At 39.7% G+C, this 12014-nt stretch overlaps 1 protein-coding gene across 2 annotated transcripts; it reads left to right on the forward strand.

The window, feature by feature from the left end:
• Positions 1 to 6691: 6691 nt before the first annotated feature.
• On the forward strand, positions 6692 to 10986 carry LOC104993524 (T-cell surface glycoprotein CD1b-3). Of its 2 annotated transcripts, none has more exons than XM_010846833.1 (6): positions 6692 to 6857; positions 7083 to 7349; positions 8015 to 8293; positions 8514 to 8792; positions 9237 to 9330; positions 10377 to 10986. In XM_010846833.1, exons 1-6 carry the CDS (start codon positions 6797 to 6799, stop codon positions 10396 to 10398), a joined length of 1002 nt encoding a protein of 333 aa, XP_010845135.1. In that variant the 5' UTR covers positions 6692 to 6796; the 3' UTR covers positions 10399 to 10986. The 2 variants fall into 2 exon arrangements, with proteins under 2 accessions (XP_010845135.1, XP_010845136.1); XM_010846834.1 differs by having other exon boundaries at positions 6780 to 6857; positions 8514 to 8688; positions 10377 to 10427.
• The last annotated feature ends 1028 nt before the right edge of the window (positions 10987 to 12014 follow it).

The following is a 12014-nucleotide window of genomic DNA, read 5'->3' on the forward strand; positions in this document are numbered from 1 at the left end:
AAATAAAAGCAAAAATAAACAAATGGGACCTAATTAACCTTAAAAGCTTCTGCACATCAAAGGAAACTATTAGCAAGGTGAAAAGACAGCCTTCAGAATGGGAGAAAATAATAGCAAATGAAGCAACTGACAAGCAACTAATCTCAAAAATATACAGGCAACTCCTACAGCTCAACTCCAGAAAAATAAATGACCCAATCAAAAAATAGGCCAAAGAACTAAATAGACATTTCTCCAAAGAAGACATACAAATGGCTAACAAACACATGAAAAGATGCTCAACATCACTCATTATCAGAGAAATGCAAATCAAAACCACTATGAGGTACCATTTCACACCAGTCAGAATGGCTGTGATCCAAAAGTCTACAAGCAATAAATGCTGGAGAGGGTGTAGAGAAAAGGGAACCCTCTTACACTGTTGGTGGGAATGCAAACTAGTACAGCCACTATGGAGAACAGTGTGGAGATTCCTTAAAAAACTGGAAATAGAACTGCCTTATGATCCAGCAATCCCACTGCTGGGCATACACACTGAGGAAACCAGAAGGGAAAGAGACACATGTATCCCAATGTTCATCACAGCACTGTTTATAATAGCCAGGACATGGAAGCAACCTAGATGTCCATCAGCAGATGAATGGATGAGAAAGCAGTGGTACATATACACAATGGAATATTACTCAGCCATTAAAAAGAATACATTTGAATCAGTTCTAATGAGGTGGATGAAACTGGAGCCTATTATACAGAGTGAAGTAAGGCAGAAGGAAAAACAGCAATACAGTATACTAATGCATATATATGGAATTTAGAAAGATGGTAACAATAACCCTGTGTACGAGACAGCAAAAGAGACATTGATGTATAGAACAGTCTTATGGACTCTGTGGGAGAGGGAGAGGGTGGGAAGATTTGGGAGAATGACATTGAAACATGTAAAATATCATGTAAGAAACGAGTTGCCAGTCCAGGTTCAATGCACGATACTGGATGCTTGGGACTAATGCACTGGGAAGACCCAGAGGGATGGTACGGGGAGGGAGGAGGGAAGAGGGTTCAGGATGGGGAACACATGTATACCTGTGGTGGATTGATATTTGGCAAAACTAATACAATTATGTAAATTTTTAAAGTAAAATAAAATTAAAAAAAAAAAAAACACAAAAGATGCAGGTTTGCTCTCTAGGTCAGGAAGATCCCCTGGAGGAGGGCATGGAAACCCACTCCAGTATTCTTTCCTGGAGAATCCTGTGGACAAAGGAGCCTGGTGGGTTCCAGTCCATGGGGTCATAGAGAGTCAGACATGATTGAAGCAACTTAGCATACACTCACAGTATCATCACAGAAAGAAAGAAAGAAAGAAAGAGAAGTAGCTCAGTCATGCACGACTCTTTGAGACCCCATGGACTATAGCCTACCAAGCTCCTCTGTCCATGGGATTCTCCAGGCAAGAGTACTGGAGTGGGTTGCCATTTCTTTCTCCAGAGGATCTTCCCAACTCAGGTATTGAACCTGGGTCTCCCACATTGTAGGCAGACGCTTTACTGTCTGAGCCACCAGGGAAGCCAGTATCATCATAACAAGTTATTTTTCTCTCTGATATGTTTGCAACAGATATAACATCTAATAAAGCTAGGTACAACAGCAGAATTATATTGGGTTGGCTAAATAGTCATTTGTTTTTGTCTATAAGATGGCTCAGATAGCACTTAGTTATCTTTAACTTCATTTGAAACAATTTTGCTAGATTGTAATGTGACAGTATATCACAATCAGTCATATCAGTGTGCTTTAAAAAATCTTATCAAAATTGGTGAAGTTTTGTGTTGTCATTGAATATTAAAGATGGAAAAAAGCAATTTTTTATGTTTTTTCATATTATGCTTTATTACTTCAAGAAAGGTAATACAACTGAAAAAAAGGGAAAGATTTGTGCAGTATATGGATAAGGTGCTGTGACTGACTGAATGTGTCAAAAGTGGTTTGTAAAGTTTCATGCTGGAGATTTTTCATTGGATAATGCTCCACAGTTTGGCAGACCATTTGAAGTAGATAGTGATCAAATTGAGACATTAACTGAGAGCAATAAATGTTATTCAGCTTGGGAGATAGCCAGCATACTCAAAATATCCAAGTGAAGCTCTGAAAATCATTTGGGTTAGCTTGGCTATGTTTAATTGCTTTGACATTTGGATTCCACATCAGTTAAGTGAAAGAAAATTCTTGACTATATTTATGCATGTGATTCTCTATGTTGCAGCAATGAAAACATTTTGTTTTTAAAACAAAGTGTGATGGGTGATGACAAATGAGTACTGTACAATAATGTGGAATGTAAAAGTTTATGAGACCAGTGTAATGATACACCAGAATCAGCAAAGCTGTCCTTCATCCAAATTAAGTGATGCTGTGTATCTGGTGGGACTGGAAGGGAGTCCTCTGCTATGAACTTCTTCTAGAAAACCAAACAATTAATTACAACAAGTACTGATACCAATTATATCAACTGAAAGCAACACTCTACAAAAAGCATCCAGAATTAGTCAACAGGAAACACATAATCTTCCATCAGGATAACACAAGAATGCTTGTTTCTTTAATGACCAGGCAAAACCTGCTACAGCTTGCCTGGAAAGTTCTGATTTATCCTCTGTATTCAACAGACACTGTACTTTCAGATTTCCATTTGTTTTGATCTTTACAAAATTCTTCTAATGGAAAAATTCAATTCCCTGGAAGACTGTAAAAGGTACCTAGAACATTTCTTTGTTTAAAAAGATAAAAGTTTTAGGAAGATGGAACTATGAAGTTGCCTAAAAAATGGCAGATGGTAATGGAACAAAATGAATATGTTGTTCAATAAAGGTCTTAGTAAAAATGAAAAAAAAAAGTGTCCCTTATTTTTACTTAAAAACTGAAGGAAGTTTTTGGCTAATCTAATACTTAACATCAATGATTCTAAAGACATGACTATATTAATCAAACAAGTTTAAGAATGTTTCTATACGAGAACTGATTTAGTACTGAATACTTCCCAGATCCCATGGATCTGAATTCATCCTCATCAATTTTCTAAATATTTAGAGGCATTTAATTTGCAAGTGCTTACTTTTAAGTTCATTAACTGAAATTCAATTATGAGTTAATTTTCACATGAAGACAGACCAGAGATCTCATAGCTTTTCTGCCTGAGTTATAAAAAACCTCCCTGCACTCTTTCATTTTTTCCCTTGAGTCTTAGGAATTAGAGATGATGTGCATAAGTGTTCTTGAGAGCTCTGATAGAACATTTACATCAAGGCACAAAGGGAGAGGAATACCAATTCCTTTTCCTGGGAGTGTAGCTGAAGATCTCTTTGATTTTTGCAAGAATATCCTACAAGATGAAACAGAGCTCTAATTACCCACACTAAATTATTCATAGACAAATAATAAATCAAAGCAATGAAGAAAGGTCTCTGAGAGTTTCAGTTCTCTAGTCCCTGAAAGGGATATTCCCAATGAATGCCCCATCAGAGACAAAATGAATGACCAAGGCTAGTCTAAAAGGGAAAATCCCAACCAATGCTTTGACACAGGTGAAGCCCAATGCAATAGAGAGCTCTGTTACTAAAAAAAAACTCATCTCAACTGGCCAGTGCAAATACTGATACACATACACACACACAAACAGCAAACATGGGAACAAATAAGCTACTGTCATACAGACAGAAAATCAGAGGACATGTAGTCTCTTAAGTCTACTTCCACACCCAGATGGAGACCTCAAATAGATTGGCCCAGTTCTTGAAAAAGAGTATACCCAGAGTGGCTCTCAGGGAGACCTGAGTGGCTCAGTTCCTGTCAGGGAAATAGCCCAGATGGAGTGGAGGGATTTCCCAGTGCTAGCTGGAGCAACTTAACCTTACGTGACACTGAAAGTGGATTGTAGTTTCAGATGTTTCTTGAATCCAAACAGCCTTTCTTGTGGGGTGACTTGTACCTATCAGAGAGAGTCCCTTCCAGTTTTCTGAGCAAAGTGAGCCCCAACATCTGCTAGGGACTCAGGGAAGGGGCCACTTCTGGTTGACCTGCCATGGGCACAGGCTCCTGGCTGCCTTGCCAAAAATGTTACTGAGCATAAGTCCAGGTGCCTGAGGCACAGTGAGGTCAAACAAACTGAAATAGACTCTGGAGCAGAGGAAGGTTTTTGCAAGTCCAAGCAAGGAGAGCAGGTGGCTCATGCTCAGCAATCCCAAACTCCATGATAGTTTTGGGGAAAAGTTTTTATAAGCAAAATGTTGGGAGAGGGCTGGAGGATGTGTGACTTTCTTCTGCTTGGTGATGAGGTAACAAGGTGATATTCCAGACTCTTAGGCTCAGTCTGAAGTTGCTATCCTCCACTTAAGTTGGTATTCCCTGTGGAAGAACTCAAAGATTTTGTTATGTCCATTCTTTGAGGAGGAATCAGGACATTTTCTCAAGGCTGCCCTATTGTTTCTTGATTGCTTCTTCTTTTTTTCTGCATTCCCTCCCTTCCCTGATTAGCAACTGTTTGGATCTGCCTTTTGGAACTCAGGAAGGTAAAAAAGGCTGAATAAAGTCTATTTCCTACAAATAAGGGACAGGGGACAGAAAAGCTTTTGTGCCCAGGAGGGTATCAATGTCCTGCTCAATTTCAGTAGTAAATGTAATTTTCAAAATAAAAAATTCCTATGGTTTAAGACAATCTTGCTTATATTACAAACTGTGATATTTATCACATTTAATTCTGAGATTTAGGCCAGATAGAACAGTGCTTTAAATATCTGCATGTACATGATTATCAACGCACACATACACACACTAATACACACACACTCACACAAAGAATGGGTAATGTGAGGTTAGAGAGATGAGGCAAAAGGGATGAGACAAGAAAGAGGGGCTATTGAGATTTATGGGCACAGAGTCCATGATGGCTTGCCAAAATTGTTACCAAACACAAGTTTATGTGCCTGAAGCAAAATAGGACAAATGTAAGAGTTTGAAGCAGAGGAAAGTTTAAACAAGGCCAAGCAAAGAGAATCAGTGGCTAGTACTAAAAAATGTCAAACTCTATGATGGTTTTGGGGAAAAGATTTTATAGGCAAAATTTGAGGGGGTAGGATGGCAGGGTGTGTGACTTTCCTTTGTTTGGGGGTGAGGTAACAGGACAATGTTCCTGGAATCTTGTCTTCATACTGGAGTAACCATCCTCCATCTGTGGTGATGGCTTTATTTCCTGAAGATGAACTTCAAGATTGCTTCGTAGCCTCTTTGAAGAGGAACTCTTCCAAAGGCTGCTCTAATGTTTATTGATTGTTTCTTCTTTCTGCATTCTGTCCCTTCCCTGATTGATGTTGTTGTTCAGTTTCTAAGTCTTGTCTGACTCTGTGACCCCGTGGACTTCAGCATGCCACTATCTCCTAGACTTTGCTCAAATCCATGTCCATTGCATCAGTGATGCTATCTAACCATCTCATCCTCTGTTACTCCTTTTGCTTTCAATATTTCTCAGCATCAGGGTCTTTCCCAATGTGTTGGATCTTCATATCAGGTGGCCAAATCTTTAGTTTCAGCATCAGTCCTTTCAATGTATATTCAAGGATGATTTCCTCTACAATCACCTGGTTTGATCTCCTTGCAGTCCAAGGGACTCTCAAGAGTCTTCTCCAGCACCACAATTCAAAACCAGAAATTCTTCAGCATTCAGCCTTCTTTATGGTCCAACGCTCATATCTGTACATGACTACTGGAAAGATCATAGCTTTGACTACAGGGACCTTTGTTGGCAAAGTGATGTCTTTGTTTTTTAATACGCTGTCTAGGTTTGTCATACCTTTTCTTTCAAGGAGCAAGCATCTTTTACTTTCCCTCATTAGTAATTGTTTGAATCTACCTGTTGAAACTCAGGAAACAGAAATGAGGCCACATGAAACCTATTTCCTATAATCAAGGAACAAGAGACAGAAAAGCTTTTGTGCCCAAGAGGATATAACAGTGTCCTGCTAGATTTTAATGGTAAATATAATTTTGATCTCAAAAATTACTATGGCATAAGACAATTTTGCTTAAACTGCAGTATGTATCAAATTTAATTCTGGAATTTGATTTCTAGCTAAAAGAAATGTTTTAAATGAGTTTCCTGCATGTAAATTATTGTTGACACATAAACATATACACATTCACACAGACACACAGACACACACACACACACACACACACACACTAACACACAAAGAAGAATGCAAGGTTAGATGAGGCAAGAGAGATGTGATAAGAAAGAGGGATCATTTAGACACTTGTAAGAGGTAATGACAAAGTGCCAGAGGAGATGGGCTGTGGGGAGGGTGGTTAAATTGGATGGATAAACCAATGTAACTCTTCTAGATTAAAACAGAGTGGAAGCTGAGCAATTGTTTAATATTACCCTCTTATTTCACAGATGTGGAAATAAAGGATTGGGGAGGTGAAATAACCTTTCAACATCACATGGTAGCTTTCCCAAGATAATAAATATGAAAAAAGCTGAGTTCAAGGAGAACAGCTGAAAGTCAGAGACATTAAAATAAAATCTATAAGTGAAGGACTAGAGTGGAAATGAGAGGCAGGGTGGGAGCCCAAATGTGTGGGAGGAACGTTTTTCTGTGATGTGGAATGTAGGTCAGAGATTTGTCAGAGATTTGTCAGTTGGAAGAGAGAGGAAGTTATTATAGAGGTAATGAGAAAAAAGTTTGCTGAATTAGAGATCAAATGCCAATTCTGAGAGTCAGAAGTTCTACTTCCCATTGAAATGCTGCTTCTGCCACTTCTATTGCTAGCAGTTATTGTCCCAGGTGGTGACAATGAGGATGGTAAGAGTAACTCTCACTGTTCCCAGCCCAGGTCAGGGGCTCTGAGCAAAAACATGCTGCACCAGCAGTAAGGGTCTGGGCTCTCCTATCTCCCGCGCGCTCCCCTATTCTGGAGGTTGGGGCTGGAGCCAGGAATGTTTAAGCTTCTATGTTGTTATTCAGACTCTGGGTTCTTTTCCATCCTAATTCTTTCTCCTCACTCTTCTTATCCTTTCACCACCACAGCATTCCAGGGGCCAACCTCCTTCCATCTCATCCAGATTTCGACCTTTGCCAACAGCACCTGGACTCAAAATCAAGGCTCAGGCTGGTTGGATGATTTGCAGATTCATGGCTGGGACAGTGACTCAGGCACTGCCATCTTCCTGAAGCCCTGGTCGAAGGGCAACTTCAGTGATGAGGAGGTGGCTGAGATGGAGGAACTATTCCGAGTTTACTTCATTGGGTTCACTCTGGAAGTGCAGGATATTGTAAGTGAATTCCAGTTTGAATGTGAGTATAGTCCTCTGAACTGGGGATATTCACTATGACTTTTCTCTTTCTTGGTTCAGACTCCCTCTGATCATGGTCCTCTCCTTCTCTTTTTACCCAAGTGTGTGCATATACCCCTCCAGAGTATTGTCTAACTGTGACTCCATATGTCCGCCAAGTATCCCAGATTCTTCCTGTTTCTTGCAGTCTTCTGTGATAGATGAAATTCCTCTTTTGTAGCCAACTCCTGGTTTGTTTGTGCATAGCTTGCTTCTCTCAGATCCTAAGGAAAAAGCTCTTTTTCCTACCTTGTGCCTGAGTGAACTAAAGTGTGACTTCTCCAATCCATTGCTCAAGCAACTGTTGCCTGATCTCTTCTCTCTGTGTAACTCTCCTTTTTACCCTGGAGTGCTGCACTCCTGACTCCATCACACATTGCTCCTCTCCTCTCCTCTTGCCCACCCAACTTCCTTACAAGAGCCCATCTCCACTATTTACAACATGCATACCTCTCCAGAATGCTCGTCTTTCTGAAAAGTCTCTGAGTACAGCAATTGGTTTTTGGGTCATCATTTCATATCTTTGACCTTTCTTTCCATCCAAATCCAAAGTCCCATGTCCTTTCCCCATATCTTTCTTTCTTGTGTGTTTTAAAATCACTATGTCTCTGTTTTCTTTCTTTATAGACCCGTTTGTGATTCAGGGCATAGCAGGTTGTGAGCTGCATTCTGGGAAGGTCATACAAAGCTTCTTGAGAGCAGGTTTTGGAGGACTGGATTTCATGAGCATCAAGAATCGTTCATGTGTGCCTGAGCCAGAGGGAGGCAGTGATGCACAGTGGTTTTGTGTATTCATTACTCAGTACCAAGGCATCTTGCGTATCATAGACACACTCCTCTCAGAAACCTGCCCCCGATATCTCCTGGGTGTCCTCGATGCAGGGAAGGCGGAACTGCAGAGGCAAGGTTAATCCCGTTTTCTCCCCAAGACTTTCCTATTTCACTTCCCACCACCTTCTTTAAATTTAAGAGTAGGAGGTACCTATGAAGAGAGGGGTTTAATCAATACATTATTTGGTTTCCAAAGAAGTGGAAGAGGTCATTGTCCACACTTGTGGGTTTCTGACTCTGTATGCTCTAGATCAGAGACATAACTTGATACTCTTTCTACCCCTTCCTACCCCAGTGAAGCCTGAAGCCTGGCTGTCCAGTGGCCCCACTCCTGGGCCTGGCCGCCTACTGCTGGTCTGCCATGTCTCAGGATTCTACCCAAAACCTGTGCGGGTGATGTGGATGAGGGGTGAGCAGGAGCAGCCTGGCACTCAGCAAGGAAACATCATGCCCAATGCTGACTGGACTTGGTATCTCCGAGTAACCCTGGATGTGGTGGCTGGGGAGGCGGCTGGGCTGAGTTGTCGAGTGAAGCACAGCAGTCTAGGAGACCAGGACATCATACTGTACTGGGGTGAGAAGGAACTGGGGATGTGAGAAGATGGTCCTCAAGAACAGAGAGAGGGCCTGGGGAAGGGGAGGGATTTGATGGGGGAGATACAGAGAGACGGAGGGAGAGGGGGAAGAAAGAGAGACAGAGGGAGAGGTAGGAAGGGAGAGGAAAAGAGAGAAAGATAGAAATTGAGGTTTATTTCTGGGACTACAGTGCTGAAGGAATGAAAATAATGATCTAAGGTATAGAATAGGTAAGAATGAAGGACTATTGACTGGGTGGGATGGGGCAAGAAGGAGAGACTAAGGGTGGCTGTGACTATATGACATCTGGGAATAAGAGAAAGGGAACCAGAGATGTCCGTAAGCAGGTAATGGTGCTGCTGACACTCGGGTGGGCAAGAGGGCCAGAAGAACTAGTGAATGGGTTTGAAGTGACATCCTTGTGTCCTCTCCATATTGCCAGGACACCCCAAGTACATTGGCTTGATATCTGTGGCAATAATAGTGCCCTCCTTGATCCTTTTGATATGTCTTGCATTATGGCTTTGGAGGCGTTGGTGAGTTTTCATTTTTAATCTTTCCTTTCTGTCCATTCTCTCACTCATTCCATTTCGTCTACTACATCATTCTAGTCTCAGCATTTCCATCAGAACTTTTCCCCTTTCTGCCCAACTCACTTTTTTATGTAAATCTAATTTTTTTAAAGTTATGGTAAAATATACATGACATAAAACTTACCACATTAGTAATTTTAAACATAAAGTTTAGTATGATTGAGTACATTCACATTGTATGCAACCAATCTCTAGAACTCTTTTCATTTTGAAAAACTGAATGTCTATGCCCATTAAGTCTCATTCCTCATTCATTGCTCTTCCATCCCTTGGCAACCTTCATTTTACTTTCTGTCTATAGAAATCTGACTGCTTTTAGTAATTCTTATAAGTTAAATCATCACTATTTTTCTTTTGGTGACTGCCTTATTCCACGCAACACAGTGTCCTCATCATTCATTCATGTAGCAACACATGTTAGTATTTCTTTCCTTTTTAAGACTGTATAACAAATTTTATCTATTTATCTGCCAATGGAAGCTTGAGTTGATTCTACTTTTTGGCTGTGTGAATACTGCTGCCATGAACATAGCTACACAAATATCTGTTATGTAGAGTAATTTTGTTTGCTTCTGTTCTTTTTTATTTAAATTTTTTTTGGTCAGAATATAGTTGATTTAAATATTGTGTTACTTTCTGTTGTACAGCAAAATGAATCAGTTATACATATATCCACTCTTTTTAGAATAGAATATGTGGGAATAGAAATTCCCACATAGATCATTACAGAGTATTGAGTAGAATTCCCTGTGATACACAGTAGGTCCCCTGTTAATTATCTATTTTATATATATTTATGCATATGCATCAATTCCAATCTCCCAATTTATCCTTCACTCCCTTTCCCCTAGTAACCATAAGATTGTTGTGTAAAACTGTAACTCTATTTCTACTTTGTAGATAAATTTATTTGTATCATTTTTTAAATTCCACATGTAAGCAATGTTATAATTTGTCCTTTTCTGTCTGACTGCTTGTGTTCTTAACAGGTCATATCAGACTATCTTGTGAGCCCTCGCCGTGTCTTCTTTCCCATTTAGAGCAATTACCCAGGAGCCCAGAAACTCAGGTTGACAGCTCAGGAGTCACTCTCATTATATTTCATCAAATGGAAATGGCAACCCACTCCAGTGTTCTTGCCTGGAGAATCCCAGGGATGGGGGAGCCTGGTGGGCTGCCGTCTATGGGGTCACACAGAATCAGATACGACTGAAGTGACTTAGCAGCAGCAGCAGCAGCAACCATCATATTTGATCAAATCAGTGTTCTGATAAGCTTTAGATAAATCATAATTCATACTCTGGTGGAAAAATGATAAAAAATTGTACATTATAAGACAATATCACTAGTAGAATCCACATAGATTTCAGATGTGAAGTGTGAGAAAGAATGTATCTCAGACTAAATGAAATGATGTACAGGACTAAATTGTGACATCCCTTTGGCTTCTTATTTTATAACATTTTTTTTTTACTCCTACTGAAATATCATTTGTCAAAGTGAGCTAACTGTATTTATGCCAAGATAATCATATTTGCAGAGATGACCAGCATTTTAACTTAATTTCACTGTATCTGCTTGGATGATTTTCTATCTTGGAGAAGCTGAGCTCCTTCTTCCTCCAGGAAGCCTTCGTTGGTCCTACAATAGAAGTAACCATCCCTTGACTAATGTCATGCAGAGATCTACTTTCCTCTTTACCCAGAACATTGCAGTTCTTTATGTTTTTCTTTTTCTTCTTATGCGTTCTTTGAAAGAAAGTTCTTTGCAAGGCTTGCTCTAAGTGAATCCTAGGCAAGATCTCTTATGTATGTGTTTGTATAGTAAAATAATCTGAGTTGATTGCCATGTTAACAGTCTTTTTTTTTTTTTCAAAATAATCTCCTTTTTTTCCTTTTTAGTTAATATTCTGAATTTTCCTCTTACTAAAATATATCATACTCTCCTTATTTCTACCCTGAACACTTCTGAAGAAAACTACTTGTGCCGATACTGTATCTATAGTTTGCCTATAAAAATTCACCAGAGAAATATCTTGTTCATCATTATTTAGTGAGCATGAATGACAGGCAGGATGTGGAAGGGGTAATGGTGCAGGTGGATTGTTAAATATTCAAGCAAATGAGTCAAGAGGACTTTCCTTGCTCTTAGGGGCTTTGATATCTTTGTTTTATCATGTCAGTTTTATCTCTGACTTTTGTTTACATTTTCTTTTTTTTTTTTTGCCTATTTCATACTTTTATAGAAACTTCTTTTTTTTTTTTTTGGCCATACCACCTGGCATGGAGGATCTTAGTTCCTTTACCAGGGATGTAACATGTGCCCCCTGCATTGGAAGCATGGAGCCTTAACTGGTGGACTACCAGGAAAGTCCTGATACTCTGTTTTAAAAAAATCCAAACTCATTTTAATTAAAACAGCAGATGGTATAGAATATGAGTATATTTTTTGTAAGACTTGGGAAAGGAGGTTAGAGAAAGCAGAAGTTTTGGAAAAGCCAGGAGTGCTGGAAGCAGTTCTGCCACCTGAATATTTTAGGACGATGTGGACTTTAGGATTCAGGCAGGGTAGGGAACGACTGAAAACATATTTTTTCCTCCTCTCTATTAGCATATATGGTTGTTTCT

Source organism: Bison bison, unplaced genomic scaffold, assembly GCF_000754665.1.
Source record: "Bison bison bison isolate TAMUID 2011002044 unplaced genomic scaffold, Bison_UMD1.0 scf7180017864240, whole genome shotgun sequence".
In the NCBI taxonomy this organism is placed as follows: Eukaryota; Metazoa; Chordata; class Mammalia; order Artiodactyla; family Bovidae; genus Bison; species Bison bison.